This window comes from Papilio machaon, chromosome Z (genome assembly GCF_912999745.1).
Source record: "Papilio machaon chromosome Z, ilPapMach1.1, whole genome shotgun sequence".
NCBI classification, from domain to species: Eukaryota; Metazoa; Arthropoda; class Insecta; order Lepidoptera; family Papilionidae; genus Papilio; species Papilio machaon.
The window spans coordinates 7,637,422-7,657,481 of NC_060016.1; the positions used below are offsets into that span (position 1 = coordinate 7,637,422).

Sequence of the window (20,060 nt, forward strand, 5' to 3'; positions counted from 1 at the left end):
AAAATTCTCTTTTAAAATTCATTTAACATACATACTTTAGAAAATAAATATACCTTTTTACGTTGGATGATTATTATGTCAGTTTTTTTTGTGAGAAACGTTCAGTTACTATTTCGGTTAGCTAATAAAACATTCTATAGTTTTCTAGAAACAAGAACTGTATAGGTATAAAGAAACTATTACAATGTTTATTCTTCAATCAATTCCAATCGACTATATTGATGCAAGCTTGTCAGAGACATTAACAGCAAACAACGACGAAGGTCAGTTCAGTGAAAAACATTGACAATATAATTATTTAATTTTAAAAATTATATTCCCTTAATACTGTATCATAATTAAGGTAATATTCTAACTACGAGGGTAATTTTTTTATGTTACTTCGGTTATGAGGAATGAACTTAGATGTGATAGGATGACAAGAGATGGAATGGAATGAATTGGGGCGAATACCAAAAATCATACCAAGATCCATTGAACTACCGCTACCTTGAACGGTCCAACTTTTAACGGCCCTTAGCTATACTTGATTTTTGTTAAACTAGTACTTTATTGAGGTATCAGTATGTGTGCTGTAGACGCTATTACGTATTATGACGTGTTTTATGGCGATTTGAAATCTTAACGCTGGCCCGAATAGCTATTATGAATTTTTAAATGGCAATTCGGACACGTACAGTTTCCGACTCGGCCCTCGACCGAGACCGTGTTATTATTGTGTTCCATTCAAACAGCTCATTCATAAAATTGCAACTTTTCGAAACGACCGTCGACACACTTCATTGAACCAAGAAATGTAGCCGAAATACTTTTTATCCTTTTTCTTATGTCCTGTTTCGACAAATCAATTTAACTTTACGGGTGTTGTGTGGTATACAGAATACATTTTTATATTTTGAACCACAAGATTGGCTTTTTTATTGCTAATTTAGTAGTAACTGAATATTATTTAATTAAAATACAAAATTATTTAATTTATTTCTATTACATTTAACTTTTAATTAGACACAAAAAAAAACATAAAAAGTTACCGGAATGATATTCACAAATAACGATTTTAAACTTTAAACGAAGCGCATGGTATTTTGAAAGTTGTGCAAAGTTCATAGGGAATTAATGAACCTATCTTCCATGTGACTTTGTTGCAAGAACTGTATTAATTAGCAAGTTACTATTTATGTGTTGTTGGATTTAAAAAATAGAGTTTAGCTTTCGGTCTCGGTAGGGGAGTGAATAAAAACAAACTTTATGAACTATCGATCCGAACGTTAGTTTTTAAATTTTTATACCATTGAAAATAATTTCACATTAAGATATTAATAAGAAATCTCTGGTATTTTATTTGCAAAGGGGTATAAAGAAATTTATATACCTTTTTAATTTGGTCACTTATTTAAAATTCTAAAAATATTGACAAATTTTAAAGAAATTAACAATATGTTATAAAATGATACAAGATGATAGTAAAAAATCAGTACTAATAAGTTACAGTATCGTATTGTAATGCACGGTAGCTAAGACACATGCAAATTGTTTTTAAACGAGGGAATCTTTTTCCACATGATTGCATAAAGGTCTCCGCGGATTTATTCAAGGCCCGCTTTTACCCAGTACTCGCATCATTCTAAACGCATTATTGTATTGGACCTGAAGGGCTTCTTAACGTTTCTGTGTAATTGAGGCACACTGCCTGGTAAAAGTCCTGGAAAAAATATATAGCGTAAAAATCACCTTTTATTATTTTATTATACTGAGAGCTAATCTCTTAAATGGCTAGTATTTTTTTTTAAGTTAAAGGACAGAATTATTTATATACGAAATATGTATATACGAAAGGACATCCCAAAACAAAATAGTTTCTTGATAATTCCAAAAATAAACGTTCAATCATGGTAAGCTCGGAGCTGGACGCATTCATATCGCTAATGAAGTTGTTTCAGAGTGTTCGCCACAATTTATGGAGCTCCCTTAACGTATTAAACATGTGCTAGTGCTTTGGGCAGCGGCCTAATAATAACTGGGCTATTATACCGCTTAATACCCCTGTGACGCGGCCGCAAACATTCCTACATCCACTAACACAAAATTAGGTTGACATTAATGCACTCTTAAAAGCTGAAACGCATGAGATAACCTAAGATACCGAATATGATAATTATTATAAACTTGCTGTGGCCCGCAACTCTGTATGCGCGAAATTAAAAAAAAATCTTAATGAGTAGCCTATGTGTTCTTGCAAACTATGTTCTACATCTGCGCCAAATTTCATCTAGATCCATTGAACCGTTTCGAAGATACCTTCAAACAAACATCCATCCATCCATCTAAACATTCCCCTTTATAATATTAGTATAATAGTATTAAAGCCATTCCGGTAACATCTCTAAAAGATTGGTAAGAGAATGCAAATTTAACATATGCTAGACAATGTGTGTATGAGAGTGCGAAGGTGAGAGCTGAAAAACGGCTTCTTTTTGCGTTTGTTATTTATGCCTGTGTTACAGCAATCGAAACTTTTATTTTTAATATGTTAACAAATTTAAATAATTCAAAATGTCAGTGAAGAACTTTAAATGCGCTATAGGAATTTGATTTGTCGTTTAGTGCAGACGCTATTAAAGCAGTGGCGATTCAAAACATCCCGTGCGGTTCCCGATCGAACCTTTATTGCTCGCTCCCTGTCGTTAATCACTAATCGTCGAGTGAAATACCAAAATAACTCCATTTCTATACGGTATATTCGCATCAATTCTCACATTTAGTTCGATTTATTAATATGACGGTGACATAATAAAGCTATGATATCTTTGCAGTGAAATTGAAAAATATTAGTCGTAGTATTTCTCCCATATTTTTTGTCGAATACGAAACATATTAGAATCAATTTATATGAAGATCCATATGAATATAATAGTGCTCTTAAAATTGTGCTGCATTTGTCATTTGACAGTTATAATTCATTAATGTGCACTACGTTAAATCATGGTACATTAGCTCTAAGTATACAGACAAATTGAGAACCTCCTCCTTTTTGAAGTTTGTTAAAAAATAAAGAGAACTCGGAGAAGGAATGTGTTATGTAATAAAGCAGACGCTTTATTTTTGTGCAAGGAACAGGGCTGTTCCGCTGACAATCTGGTGACGACGAGACGTCAACTAATAGCATGTTAACACTTCGTACATCGCCTCCAACCGTGGGCGAGAGTTATCCACTAATTGTCATACATGTGTATTTCCAGTTCACATAATAACATCTCTCGGGACTACTGTCACCTGATTAGGAATACTAACGAAAGATCTGTGGTCGCGACGCCCTTTCTTATGGCCTCGCCGTTGATAATGTTACGACTTCGTTTTTGGCATGTCGTATTTTTATCTGGCAGCCGAGGAATTTAATTCATGAGTGTCACTATTCATCGAGGTAAAAGGTAATATGAATAATTGCGTTCGATACGAGTTTAATTGTGAGATATTTTTTTTAAATCAGTAGGCGTAAAATGTTACAAGGTAAACGAAGCTTTCTGAGAGTGTTGACAGAGTACAAATTGCGGTGCAACATCAGGTACGTATTCGTGTGTATTTTGTCTCTTTCGGTTCGGGGCGCACGCTCGCACAAATCCGGTTGTCGTGGAACGGCCACCACAATCCGATGCCACCGTAACGAGATAACAAGGTCCTACGTACAGTGTGGACACACTTCCTTCATTTCGGAGAAATTAATTGAACTTTCCGAGAATCAGGAGAAACGGCTCAACTATCTGATGAGGGGTAGCCGCGAAGCCGCTACCACCTCCTCTCGATGTTGATAAACGATTCGATACACGCGACATGACTTGCCCGTACCAAGATATCATTTTAATTTTATTCACCATCTTAATTTAACTTTCTAAGTACTTTACAGTATCGACAGTATTTAATAGAGGTTAATGGAACGCTTTAATGTTATCGGATATGATTTTATAATAATTTGATGTCTTTATCTTATGAAATAGTTTCAATGTAATAAAATTAAATTAACGATTACATTATTGTACAGTGAAACTGTTGTATGTTACTTATATTAGAAAATAGATTATACGTAGAACAATATAGTAAATGTTAACATATCATCAAACAATACAAATTTTTATTTCACCGTTGATTTAAATTAATCAATTAAATTAAAATGATTAAATAATATACATTTACTATAAAGTAAAATATCTTCTAAGAGTTGCAAATTTATATCGTGATTATGTACCTCTAAATGTCCTGAGTGAATTCTTCACAATTTGTTATACAAATAGACTTATACAGTACTTAGTCAATATAAATAGGCAAAGACTAGATACCAGGATTATTAAATTAGCGACTCAATAATGTTAAAGAACAAAGTTTAATAAAACATATGGGTGGTCTTATAATTGAGTAATGTGTAACAAAGAGTCATTTAATACAATTTATTGCATTCAAACACGTCCTTAATAGGAAATACATTGGGCTCAATGCCAGTCATGACGTTTCAATAAGGTTATATCCAATCAGAAAATATTATGATACCTTATTTCCAATAAGAAATTAGCTTGATAACATTAGAGCCCGGAATGCCATGCTAAAGTAATCGGAATATGACGTTTGCAATGTGGATCGAAAAAAGGATGAATATATTATATGAAAGATATAAGTAAGAAGGCAGTGGATTCAGATATAACGATTGATAGAGATGTGTTTATGAATAGTACTTACTTAGACGAACCTTCATAAGGAAAAAATCAGATTGATAAAATTTGCAATATATAATTTTAAGTTTTTAAGCGTAACAAAAGTGCGCATTATCCAAAAAATGGAAGTTTATATCGACAGATTTGGAAGCAAAAATCACAACAGGTCTAATATGAATATTAAAATATTATTTTACTTCAATACACACGGTCAGCGTGTCATTGAGAACAATAGGCAGCCGTAAGCACGTTTACTTAATTACCGCCGTTTTATTTTAAGAATAAAAAAGTAAGCATTGAACGTTAAATTACAGAACAAAAAAGGACCAGGACGCGATGGTCGATTGCAAAATGGAAAGCCAATGTTGCTCATAAAGTATTAATACTTTGGATTTACACCGCCAAAACATTTATACAAAAACGTAATGTGATCTCGTTTTTTTTTTTAAGAGAATGAATGGGGTAACGAAATGTTTTTGAACAGTATTTCAAAATTGTGCCTACAGTTTAGTTAAATGAATTTTCACCACGTCCCTGAGGTCTGATAGTGTGTTGCACCAAACGTGGCTTTTGGAGACAGAGTAAACAAAGTTACTAGAACCCTCTTGTACGGTGTGCTCGAAATGAAGTTAACGTACCGTCACAAACATTGACTAGTCAATTACTTGGAGACCACTCACATCGCAGTAGGCGCCACAGAGACTCTAGCGGTGCATAAAAATGACTGTAATGAACAGTTATTTTTATATGATGATGTACTAATGAATATGAAATATGACTGCATATGTAAGATAGGTTTATTTTAAATAATTTTTTGTGAGAAAGTGTTACAATGCACACGAGAAATGAAGAAGTCACTGAAAAGATGCCACTGCTTAATGAACTTTGACAATTAACGTACATTTAAAATTGATTAAACACTTAATAATTTTTCCATCTTACTTATTTTTGTTTTATTATTTTGAAATCACTTGGATTTCTTGCTCATTTGACAATTTATAAAAAAACGGATAGAATATAAACTATAACAAATTCTTTTGAACTTTGAGTCACAGTGATATGTTTTAAGAGATTATACATAGTTAGTAGTACCTATACCTGACAGAAATTGTATACCTACTTTGGTTATTGGATTATTTAGCATTTACTAAGTAGTGGGGTAAAATATGAGGTCAGCTGGAACCTTATATTGTAACAATGTTCGAGCGCTTTTTCTACGTAAAGAAGTAAATGAGGACGTTGTATACCCTACTCTATGCTCTGTGGAAATTATAAACATTGAACGAATTGTATTTACTTGAAGGTAAGAGTATTGCATTTTTCTGTAATTTCTTAAATAAATGAAACAGTACAGTTGCAAAATAAAAATTGAAAAAAAATGTTAAAACGCGTGATTTTAGATGATAAAAAAAAACTAAGACATTTTGAAAATACCTAAGAAATATTCGAAATTTAAATGTGTAAAAGTGACGATGTTTCGATCGATTCAGGAAACATTAATCTGGAACACAACAGTCAGAACGACAACATCGATATCGACCTGAATAAGGCAACCTTGTCGCCCTTTGTTCCACATCGTTTAACATAATGAAAATACTTAAGAATCAGCTGCAAAAAAACCTCGGCCGAAATTAAAATGTAACTCCGTCGTATTATTCATCGTATATTCAATCTCAACAATAACATGATTAATATAGTACACTTCAAATCGATTATGAAGCTTAAACACTAGTTAACTAAGGACTCTATTATTATCATAACTTTTTCTCATCTATGCTCTATATATATTAATAAAATTGGAGTGTATAAATATGTATGAATAGTCTTCTGCCTGTCAGTACATACAGACAGAAGTTCTAGGGTTATGCTGATTGGTTGTTAATATAAACGTAATTTAAGAGAATGCATTTTTTACTTCGATTGCACCGAATTTATTCGATTGTTGACTGCATTCTCAGACAATTCAAGTAACATCATGTCATGGTCAGAGAAGTCGAACGATTCGTTATCTGTTAGCTTGGATAAGAAGTAACATATTCACGGAATTTGTATGAGATAAGATTTGCAATTGTGTAATTCTAATTTCCTTGTGAATTCATGCATGTTTTTTACTATTCATCATATTGTATATTAATAATTAGTAAATTATAAAACTGTGGCAATGAAAACCTATGGTTAGAAAGAAGCTTTAGATAGAATGAGCCTTCATACAAACTAAGTTTTCAGCTTTGTAGTTGTATAGAATATAGTTTAGTAAATTAAGGAAAAGTGTAATAAAATGATTAATTGGATTTAAGATGTTATTAAATTGTTTTATATACGAACAGTTATCTTTATTTCTTAAATACTGAAATATAATTATAACATAGAAGGCATTGAAAATTTAATACAGTTAAAATTACAAAAGCCATTTATTTAATCTTAATTTGTGAGTAATTATGGTGGAAATGAGAGCAATAATGATGTGATTTTCTTATTTAAATGCCTTATTATACTGTTTTTAATTTAGTTATAAAACTCGTGGCACAGAATTAACAGTAACTATTGCCAGTTTTTTTTAAATGCCTAAACGTAACGAACACAATATTTTTATCTAATGTTACCGCTCCCAGTTAACATAGCTAACAAAATTTTAATGTTTTCGCAGCTGTTACAGTATAGTTAATAGTAACTTAGGTATCTGGTTAATAAACGAACCAGTTTTTGACATTATAAATTATTAACAATAATTTCGATGGGTACCGGGAATAAAGCCGCAATCGTAAAAATGAAAATGTTCAGGAAAAAATATTTAATGAAATTATGGAATAACTATAAAACCACTGAATATCTTAAAATAAATTATATGTCACCTTGTTCGTTATTTTTTGCCTAAAGTACTGTTGCAGTTACAAGATTGTATATTTTATCCAAATAGGAAAAAATCGGTAAAGATCATATTGCTGCTATTTATGTCGAAAGGTTGTTCCCATAATAGTCACTTACAGCTTTGTTCCACGAAAAAAAAAATTAATGTTGATACAGTAATAACATGTTACAGCTTTTTTCAGTGTATTATAGGATACACGATGGATACAGTAACCATAGTTTGTGTTCTTATTCCTTGAACTTGATGAGCGTTTTGTGGACGGTATTCATATTTTACTGTATATTCATCGTTGTATGTTTTTTTTAATCTTTTATCTTTGCGTGAATATCTTATTTTTATTGACAGTGCTTTTATTATTATTATTTTTTTACTAGAAATATAAGAATGGATCATTTAAAGTGGTAGAAATAAAGAGCATTATGTTATTATTAAACAATCATTTATTGAATCAAAGTAGCATAATTAAAATGACAAATTCGTGACTTTATAAGACTTTTTTACTTATATTATGCATGAAAATTAAGAATTCCTAATAAAAAAGGTACTTATGCTTAACTTTAAAACTTGTGCTATTTAAATTAAATTATTTTATAAAATGTACCTACTCTAATTATAATAAACTAAGACTAGTTTATTAGGAACTGTAGGAAATAAACTCATCTAAACCAACATTCGTATTATCTTAACATAATAAAAAAATTGGGTACCAAAATATTTAAAGCAAAATCACGTCTAAAGACTTGACTCTTGTAGCGGATCCTGTACCTCAGCAGCTTCGTGGGTTCCACATGCCAAAGATTTATAGAAATCGTGATAATATTGTGGAATATCATGACTGTTACAAAGACTCAGTAGATCAGAGTACAGAGCTTTCGACACAGGAACCGGTTCGTTGTAAGCTACTTGTAATTCAGGAAGAGTTGCAGATTCAGCTGTAGAATACGTAGAAACAACGTCTAAACGTGTAAATTTCTCTAAGATGTCACCATTATGTTTTACTCGTATTTCGGTGTTAATAAATATATATTATCTGCGACATTTAAGTACATGTCATTTACTAAGAAAGCCATCGCAACTGCTAAGGCACAGGCACAAGATAAATTATATGAATCCCTGAACAGCCCGCCGGGACAAAAACGCCTGTTCCGTATAGCAAGAGAGAGAGAAAGGAATGCAAGAGATGTAAACCACATCAAGTGTATTAAAGACGATGAAGGAAATGTATTGGCGGATGATAATGATATTAAACAGCATACGATAGGGTTCCGAGGAAGGTTTTGTGGTGGGCTTTGAAAGTGAAAGGAGTGCCTGGGAAATACCTGCAGCTTATTCGTGCTATATATTGTCGAGCCAATACACACATCCAGTCCGCTGTTGGCGATAGTGACAGGTTTGGTGTCTCGGTAGGCCTACACCAGGGTTCGGCTTTAAGTCCGTATCTCTTCCTCCTGGTAATGGATGCGCTAACATCAGACATACAGGAGGAAGCACCCTGGTGTATGCTTTATGCTGATGACATCGTGCTTGTCGGGGAGGATGAATGCGAGGTGCAGAGCAGGTTGGAAAAATGGCGAGATAAATTGGAGAGAGCTGGTCTTAAAATCAGCAGAACCAAAACTGAACATTTGTTCTGCGATTTTGGTGGTCCGACCAGCTTTTCTCCAATCGCTTTAAATGGTGTTGACCTACCAACCTGCTCCGATTTTAAGTACCTCGGTTCACTCGTCCAATACGATGGTGGTGTTGACCGGGATGTGAAAAGCCGAATAAATGCAGGTTGGATGAAATGGCGACAGGTCACCGGTGTGACTTGTGATCCAAGAATGCCACCCAAGCTTAAGGGACAGATCTACAAGTCAATCGTAAGACCTGTCTTATTGTACGGATCTGAATGTTGGGCCACCAAGGTTTCGGATGAAAGAAGATTGCATGTAGCTGAGATGCGTATGCTAAGATGGATGTGTGGTGTGACAAGAAAAGATAAAGTTAAGAATGTGCATATCAGAGGAAGTTTGCAAGTAGCGCCAGTTATCGAGAAATTGAGGAGCAGAAGGTTAGCGTGGTTTGGACATGTTATGCGGAGGGATGATAATCATATAAACAAAAAAGTAATGAGATTGAATGTGGATGGCTATAAAGGTAGAGGAAGACCAAAGAAAGTATGGATGGATTGTGTGAAAGAGGATATGCGTAAGAAGGGGGTAAATTCAGATATGACGGCTGATAGAGATGTATGGAGGAGTAGTACATACTATGCCGACCCTCCATAGGGATAAGGGCAGGTTGATGATGATGATGATTTAAGTACATGTCATTTGTAAAATATCAGAAAACAAAAATTTTGACACAGGTACATTAATTCGAATCATGAACAGATGACTATAAAATTGTAAAATAATTATTGTAGATTATTATCTTCAGTAATACAAATAAAATAACTATAGTTTGGTAGTCTTGTGCGTGATTTAATATTTGCTGCCATTGAGTAACGACTCAACGATAGTTTAGTAGGTACAGCAATGTTTAGTGCGAATCTGTTAACATCAAAGTAGGTACAGTAATGTATAGTGCGTTTAATGTTTACATGTTTTATTCCCTGGAAGAAAGCCGTAATTACAATTGCTGGTCTAAAATTGAAACAAAAATTTCACTTTCAACATAACCGTATTGTTCCAGTAATATTTTTCTAAACGTTTACCAGGAACAAACAATTAATGTACAAAGTGATTTTTCTATTTTTGTCATTTTTCATCAGAATTAAGTAAAAAAAATATATAAGGTGTATTTAGGTCCGTAGATACCGAATCTGACTTAACCCGAAGACTGTCGCAATATCCATTGCGACATTATTCCAACTACCCATCGATTTCATTGTTGAACTATGTAAAAAATTAAATTCTGTACAATGTATTCTTACTACAGTCAAAAGATGGCGCTGTTATCAAAATATTAATAGGTATTTGTTTTGCGTAACTACCCTACGTTATAAAAATGTTATGCCAAATCTATTGCGCTTAATAAAACGTAGATGCAATGAAATTTAGTGGAAATATTATCGGAGCATTATAAGAGCAAGAATCATATTTATTGCTATAATTGTTGCTCGTTGACTAATTTAAGAAATATGTGCTTAAATTCTTTATTGTCATAGTGCGGTCCACTTGAAATAAAATGGCACAGAACCAGTTTATTTGGCAAGTAAAATTATGCCACTAGGGGCTTAGTGAACGCAAGCTCTTAAAGCGTACGCGGCATAAACGTTTACAGCCCATTCTTGTACTTAATTGCTATTTAAATAAAAACTCCATGAACGCAATGGGACTTGAATGGTGTCGGAGAAAAAACCCCGTCGGAATTCCGATTAAGCGAACGTATTAAAGATTGAACTTTATGCTTTCTTCAATTGTTTTATTATGTTAGTTAATCCTTGTTGCGGAGCGCAAAAGCATTACGTGTATTTATTTATTTAATAAAATAAAGGTTTTTGTAATAAAGTTTGAAGGGAAAGGATTAGAAAGAAAAAACGAAGTATTTTCCTATTATTTAGCAGTAAACGTAATACGATTATATCAGTACATTGAACTAAATTGTGTTTTACATTTTTTTGTAAAGAAAAAACTGTTTTCATAATTAAGACACTTAAAATTTTAACTTTGAATATGCTGTTTTTAGAGCAATAAACTAGTTGCGTACTAATAGAAGTAGACTACTATTGTTGATATCATTTAATCTTCCAAAGCCAATGTAATATTTATAAATTAAATAATTATTGTTTAAGGTACTTTTAATAGAAATATTTTATCATAATTATGTTTATGAAATAGATGGTCATAGACTAAGTTTCGAGAAAAATAGAACCGACACCATGCTCGAAGTTTATTTATAAAAAATAAATAAATACAGGATGTATATTAAATAACCTAATATAATGTTTATGTTCAGTCACAATAAATACTTGTGTGCCCTTGGTGCAATACTTATGTTACTAAGTATGATGTATCAAAATATTTATTATTAGGTAATTAATATTTAATAAATAACTGTTAAATTATTATAAAACTATGGAACTATTCTCACAGTATTGGCTCATTCGTAGAATAATTATTCTTTTTATGGCTATGGTTACCATTATTCGTGAAAATCATTTCAGGTACATAGTTATGTTATAACACATTGAAACGAAGACTAGTAGTCAGATGAGCAGTTAAAAAAAATTCATTGACATAAAATGTAATATTTTTGTTTTCGAGTATGATTTGCCACGACGCGACGTTATCTGGTTATCTGTCGCTTTAGTTTTGCACGAAAAATTGTTAAGATTAAAAAAAAAAACTGTTTTACCAAAGCAAAAATAATTGGATCATTGCTTGTTATAAGGTAAAGTTAAAGTCATTTTTTTTCTGGTAATAAACGAACATGTTTAATTGTAAAATAGTCTGTATTTTATAGAATAAAAATATTAGACTTTAAGTAAACGTGGATCAAAACAAAGTAAACAATGAACGTACTCACGTATCCCAGACAAAGTAAAGAGGCAGTTGGATGCGGACAAAGCTTGGATATAAGAAATAATGAGGATAATTCCCAAGGGGGGAGGGAGTTCTCCCCTCTCCCTCACCACATGGTGGCATCTTATCAACGAGATAGCAAAAGTGGAGCTCGAACGTCACGCACGAGGCCCCGACCGAATCGTTCCATAACATTATCTTTATTAACGTCTACTTACTTAGGATTCACTATTTTAATATAGCGCGAACCCAATGGACAGATAAAACCCACCAACAATATTAAACACCCATGAAATTTAATAAGCCGTTATCGGATAACAAACATCATTGACAGGGAATCTAATAATTGAACTAATATGCACTTAAGAGATAATTAGGAGTACAAAACTTAAATAATGATCACAAATAGAGTCCCTCCTTGAGCATGTTCCTTCTCAGAATATGCTGACGACAAATAACTTGAATAAACGAAGAAGAAAAAAAAAACAAGCTCGATCGAGGCATAAAATCGAGCTTGCATAGCGGATGCCTAGCCTTCAGAAAGCGGCCTCTTTATATTAAAACTTTGCAGTGTCGTACCTCAAATAGCGCGTGTTTATTCAGTACATAATTATGTCTAGGCTATTAATTACAGTGCGGTATTGCCAACTCTCGTCGCAATCGTCAGTAATTGTAAGGCTTTCGTATTCGTTACTTTAATAGGCGTAATAAAATGATATGGTCTCGAATAATATTTTGTTCCTTCATTTACGATTAAGTGACTTTAATTGATGCAGTTACTATTTGATTTTTACATTATTCATTGTATAAAAACTTCAATAATATATGTATATAAGAACAAGACAATTTGGGAAACATGTATATCTCATTATTGCTTTATAAGTAATTCGTAAATAATGAAAAATGAATTGGCTTAGTATTTAAAAGAAAACGATAAATAAGTAATGTCAATAAGTCAAATGCATTGTAAATTTCTTTTTATAAAATTTGTCTTGCTTACCATTAATTAACATATAATACACGAAATTGGTTCGTGTTTGCTTCGTATCGTCAATACTAGCATAATTACGAAATTCCAACTTAAGTTTTTTAGTAGAAAAAAATAGTAGGTAATTAGCATGAAGATGAATTTTGACAAGCATTACTATGGCGAATTTTAAGTTTATCACAGAGAGTAATAAAAAGCGTTTATAATTAACTAGGATTTTGAAATATAAAGTAACTAGCAGTCGCCGGCGACTCCGTCCGCACGGTAATTAGAAGCCTATGTGATCTTCCAGACTATGTACTACATCTATGTCAAATTTCATCAAGAACCGTTGAGCCATTCTGAAGATACCTTCAAACATTCATCCATCCATCCAAACTTTCGTATTTATAATATCAGTATGACAAAGGAAACAATAGCTGTAGACGGAACAAGTTCAGATATAGAACAAACACAAATTAATACGTTTAATTTACAATGACATTTAAAAATAAATAAACTTTTTGAATATAAAAAGCGTGAATATTATTTGGGTGTCGGCCAAGCGGTAATGTGTGGAAATAACAATTCAACAGGTACGAGTGTACGTTCCAAAAATTATCTGACGCGTTCTACGATCCCGAAGACAGTGATATTTGCTATTAATCATGCTGTAATTTTTGATCGTGAGATATAATGAACATTTAGTGGTCGTAATATATTTTTTTATTAACAATATTCCAACGCTCGTACAAAATTCTAGCCAGTATTGTTTTGGAATGTAGACTATTGTTAACTACAACAAGAAACATTTACCTTCTTACTTATACGTAGTATATTCTGTCTTCATCATATATCTAGTTTACTTTAACTGATATTATTATAATATTTATTTGACAGTACAAATTCCAATTCAAAATTATCATTAACCGTGGTTTATTGTTATCTTTGTTTTATCAAAGATAATGACAGGGATGACGACAGTTTTGTTCTCAGAAAACCACGGCAACATCAACAATTTAAACTAGTCTGAAATATTGTAAAACTCAAATTAAATAAAGATTATTTCATTAATTAAAGAAATGTATACATGTGATGCATTAAAACCCAAAATGTCTTATGGCTTGCGTCTAGTGTTATAAGATAGGTACAATTCTGATTTTAGTCAACTTTAAAACGTTTCGTAAGTTAATGATAAAGTTTTTTTTTAGATAAATATCGTATGAGTATCAGTATATGGCAATGTATTGGTTTACACCACGCCTTAATATGAACACGCCTCAAATTACCGAAACAATAAAAGCAATACTGGATCATGTTAAAGCTCAGATGAATTTAAGTTAATCGAAGGCAAAACATATTTCTTGTTGGAATATTTTTTTTCTAATTAATTTTAAATTAATTTATTTATGAAACATGTTTTGATTAATATAGCAAAACGCAAATTTAAACTTATTCCTCATTATGAATAGTATGTCAGATTTCATGTTAGTGTAAATGTACCAATCAGAATGTTGTAAAGAAGTTTTATGACTAGTAAATTAATAAATAAGTTTGATTAGCGTTGTTTCAAAAGACTAACGTGGTCTGTATAAAAATATGTTTTTTTTTATTTTAATGTTTAACTTTTTTTAATTGGGAAATTATACGTATTTAGATTGATAATCATATAGTACGAGTATTATATAGTATAGTTATTAGTATATACAACCTTGTGGGTATTAATTAATGTTAAGATGAAATTACTTTTATCTTGTTCCGTAACACAAAAATTTAAGTAAACTAAAAAAACCGCTTGCGTCGGCATCGGCTAACATTATTTTAAGTTACTTCTATTTTTCATCTCAATTACTTAAATTATATTAAAACAATAACATATCAAAACAAGAAATCATACTTAAAAAAAACAATAATTTAGAATTTTAAACCGTTCAAAAACCGACATAGTTTCATTTTGAATTTACCCAAACAACTTCGTCGAGAAGTAAACGTTAACCGTTTAAACTTTGAATAACTTTCGAACAACTTTACTAAAATCCGTAACCACATAAAGATACCACAAGCGCATTGAATTAATGGTAAAAAAATTAAAGAAATTCAAAGATATCGCAAGGCTGTATAATAAACAAGACAATATTTTGGAATAACACAGTAAAATAACAATTATTAAAAGGTTCCCGACATTACCTGGTTGGGGGGCGATCCACGGAAGGCGAACTGGGACGTCATTTTTCACAGTTTTAAGTAAGTGTGTAATAATCACTGGAGTCAATGATCACTGTCCGCACGGCACGACACTTCACAGTTTCATGTTGTCCGCGCGGTCTAGTAGCGAGTAGCGAGTAGCGTGCAGCGTGCGACGTGCGGCGCGGAATACGGCGCGACGGGATCGATGGCGCGGGGCCCGGGTGCTGGCGGAGCTTAGAGCGGAGCGGAGCGGCCGCGGAGAGCAGCGGGCGCGTCGTCGCGCGCGCGCCGCCAGTGGGTAATGCGGTAGCGGCCCGCCAGGTGATAGTAATTGGCGCCGCCGTCCCTCTCGCGCCTCGCCCGTCCCTCTCGCCCTCGTCTCTGTCTGTGTGCGTTTGCGTTTCCACGTCGCCGTTTGACCCCGCGCGCTGCCGACGCTCTCGATTTTTGCGCTGCGGTGGGTGGTGCCCGCGAGAGGCCGCCCGCCCGCCCGTTTGCCCGCTCCCGCTCGCCGCCGCCCGGTGGTGGGGGAGCCTCCGGGTGGGGAGATGCACTCCTTTCTTTTTTTCAAAAGCTTCTCTTTCTTTTCTCGTGTTTTTTATGCTGCCGCCGCTATGGAGCGGTCTCTTTTATTTCGCTTTATACGCTGTATATATATATTGTGATAATTAACAGTGAGGACGAGGCGCACGACGAGCGAGTTTGCCGTAGTTGACTTAATGATAGCTTTGCATGTCATTAAAGGTAACCACGACATTTGTAATCTTTAGTTTTTATTTTATTTCTGCCGCCGCAACACCGCGTCTCGTGTAGATGTGCGAGACTGTTGAGGCTCGGTGGCGTTGTGTTACAATAGCAACCGTTGTATAGGTCGCTCTGCTCTTGAGCAGACTACCTAACTACTACTACTACTTGTAGTAGCAACATATATTTTGTAATATATTACAGTCCATGTGACAGTCCATCTTACTTCATTAGGATAGCGACAAAGCTTTGTTTAAATTAATGGCTCACTCCATAAAAAAATATATCGATTCAAATACAATTTCATTTGCTGTATTTCATGCAATAAGTGTTATGTTTCTTGTACAAAATACATATTTTTATGCCGTGTAATAGAATTTACAAACCCCTTGTTTTAAAATCACTGATCAATCTAAATAGTATTCTGTTGCTATAATTGGTCGTAAAATAGTTCGTGCCAATGTTAACTAACTACATTTTATCGATTCGATTATTTAATTAAGAGATGGCCCATTTATCGACTCTGCGACCAGAGTAAACTCACATTAACAGTTTAAATTAAGAGGACTTTAATATTATGTAGAAAAATAAATCAATGAATTAGTAGGTATGGGAAATCAGGAAGAAGTTTACAAATTTGTTATTTTTTTTTAATGTTACATTTTTTATTTAGGTACAAGTTTTATACAAGAAATTATAACTTCTCTTAATCTTACCAAATGTAACCTATACCTACATATTTTGTCATGTGTAAACTGACTTCACTCAGTCAGTTTACACATGACAAAATACATATAAACGTAAATCTTTGTTTTAGATGTTGTTGAGAAAGGGATGTAGGTACCTATATTCCCTTTCTCCCAAATTTTAGTTTTGTACTTAAATAATTAAACTATTGAGTTGTCCAGATTTTTCACAGTATATTTCACAGTGGATAATATATTTCGAATGATTATGCTATTAAAAAAAACTTTTTAAGAATTTCATATCGACAGATAGTTATTTGGAAGTTTACTTCTTAATGTTAGAAGGACTACACAATTTAATTCCCATTTATATATGTAACTAGATTCATTTACTTTTGAATGAATTTTGTGGAGTCATTACTCTAAATTCAGGATATGAATTATTTTAAAGTAATGTTGTTATTCGTTATAAATGTGGTTAATACTGTCGTTAATTATTATTTCATTTGCATACCATTTACAAAATTAACAGGTTAAAAATATACTAATTCCTTTGAATAAATTCACCGATGTCCCGAACTTAATATAAATACCTGAAGACTAAGATCTGTATGAAGAGACCGCATTTAAGATATAAACATATTTTTAATTGTCGAATAAAGTTATGATTTTACTTAAAATTTAAATTTACCCTGACCATAAAATTAATGTTTATTGTTAGCTTGATTTTAAATGTTAATTTTCTTATAAAGCGATATAAGGAATATGCGTAATCGACGAGCATACCTACATACATGCAAATGCTTGCATATTCAAGAATGGAGAAGAGTTTACCAGGATCATTTATTATTGAATATCCCTAATCTGTTTCTACCCCTATTGGTTACATGTGTAAGTGTTAATTTTACGTAACTTTAATTACTCCTTTTAAGATTTATTCAAGATCTAAAAAAAACATTGAAGTACCAAATATTTGCAAAATTCAACACTTTGACTAACCGTGTTAGACTCACGGCTATCTACCTATTTAGATAATTTGGTAACAGAAGTTGTGTATTTGTTTGATTGTGTTATTTTTCGATTTTCCGCCTGATGCAACTCTGAGAAGGTAATGTTTCGTAATGTAAGTATTATCTGTTATAATTTTTTTTTGTTTTGATTAGGAATAAACACAGTACGGTAGCACCACGAGTGTGAGTTAGGAGTTTCAAATGACTACAAGAGCCAGGCGCTCCGGTTCTCGGCTACTATCCAACAATTAAACAACAACGACACAAACCCGAACGTGTACGGGAGAATAAAGCGCAACGCTACCCGGATCGATCTGTTCCCCTCTTCTTTCTTATCGCGCGCAAATATTTCACACTGAACGCAAAAAACTCACACAGATATAAAATATTCAAACGGTATAACATAAAATAAATTATCTTAGGTGTGGTGTGCTTGTGTGAGTTGCGTGTTAAGCCCCCCCCTGCCCCGCTCTTCCCCCGCCAGGGCGGGCTCAGAGGGGCGACCAATTGGGTTGAGCGGCGCGCGGCTCTCTGTCACTCGGCGCGCAAACTCCGCAGCCGATGCACGCTCCGCTACACTGCTCTGTCTTCCACCACCGCCATTACTGTGACCACAAGGAGTCATTTTTGCTATATCAATAACAATTGCATGCAACTGACTAAAGTAGTCAATGTGTTTTAGGCCGACACCATATGGTGGCGTACAATAAATGTAAATAAAAAAATACTAGCAGTCATTTTTTTTGTAAAGTCTATAACAATCATGACATTTTTAATAATAGTGGAGGTCTTGATTAATATTGGAGTCCAATATTTAGGTATGGCTGATAACCTCAAAATTAATGATAATTTTGTCAAATTCTCAGTACCATTATTCCCCTTTAAAACTATTAAATCTAGAGATTATAAGGAAATTACGACATTTTTCTATACTGCTCAAAGCACCTGCCCCTAAATCGTAAACAAGAGAAATTGTTAAGCTTATGAGACAGAATTGTGTTAGATAAAATTAGAAATAGTTTCAGTTAAAATGCTTTATTCACGCCTTTTTTTAATCAATGTTCTTATTATAAAGACTTCTGTAACTATTACAAATTACAGAGATTGAAACAAACATACTTTATTAACTTTTCATTTGATAGAGAGAATATACTCTTAGCTTACGATAGCGGAAAGATCCAACGGCGGGACTCAAACACACGAGCACACGATCGGCAGTCTATTGTTCTTACCCTTTATCATTAGACTATTGGGGAATGCAGTATAGACCCTTAAATAAATATAATAATATCGATTTTATTATTTTATAGGGGAATAATATGAATAATATAACTTCTTTCGACTAAATTAGTGAAGAATTGCCAACGCAAAGAAGGTGCAAATAGATATTGAATCTAAAGTAGTAGTAAGTATTGAATTGACACGTCTGAAAGTAATTTACTCGTAGAAAGAAGGTGCATTTCCTTCTTTTTTATTACTGCACTGAAACACTCGGGCTACTTACTGGAATTTGATTTAAAAAAAGATCAAACGATTGTCACGAAATTAATTTGCAATTAATCTAACGTATGTTTCCTACGCCAAAACACTTGACTAAAACAATTTTGTCATTCCTCTCAATTTCTTTGAGACAACCAGAGAAGACAGTATCTTTTTGTGCAGGTTGTTTGGCAGTGAAAACTAAGGTATCCTGATTCACATTTTGTTGGTACGAGTACAGTCTACTCCTAATATAAGAATTTCTATAGCAAAATAATTTGGTTAAGTTATGAAATCGCTTAATATTTTAAAGCATTGAAGCATAAAATATTATGTACTTATATAGGTATTGATAGTCAATACGAGCCATTTGTTCATGTCTTGGTCTACTGGTTAAAGATAAGAATATATGTTAGCGATGTGCCATATTGACTGTGATATTATCAAATATAGACACTTCATACTAGCAACTTGACGGCGGCAAAGTTTAAAGCTATTGAAGATTTCGCCTTGAACGTTAAATTGAATTCCTGCACTCAACACACAATAACAGTTACTTAATACTAAAACGTTCTTATTTTTTAATGCTACTACTGATTTCGTAGTAGTAAACTCTTCTAAAGATTTGAATCTTATTCGGAAGGGAAACTCTCTAAGGGAAACTCTCTACTGGCATGTTGTTTCAGTCCAGTCCTTGTACGTGTTAATGAAATGAAATCTGAAATGAAAAATAAATTAATGAATGAATTGTCTAATTGCATTTTCACTTCTAGAATACTTTATTTTAATACTAAGTGTAACGTATTGTATCTATAAATAGCATTCTCAATAATCGCACAATCACAGGATATCTGTTGGTTGTCTTGCCTAAACTTAGTAATATAATAAATGCGAATATTTAGATGGATGG

The 20,060-nt window shown here is 33.1% G+C and overlaps 1 protein-coding gene across 1 annotated transcript in view; it reads right to left on the reverse strand.

Moving 5' to 3' along the window:
• LOC106717088 (homeobox protein caupolican) overlaps window positions 1–15,519 on the reverse strand; it is a 47,902-nt gene extending 32,383 nt beyond the window's left edge. The window contains exon 1 of the mRNA XM_014510799.2: window positions 15,232–15,519. Coding sequence (XP_014366285.2) covers window positions 15,232–15,273 — 42 coding nt within the window. The 5' untranslated portion in view covers window positions 15,274–15,519. The remainder of the gene's footprint in view (window positions 1–15,231) is intronic.
• Window positions 15,520–20,060: the final 4,541 nt, after the last annotated feature.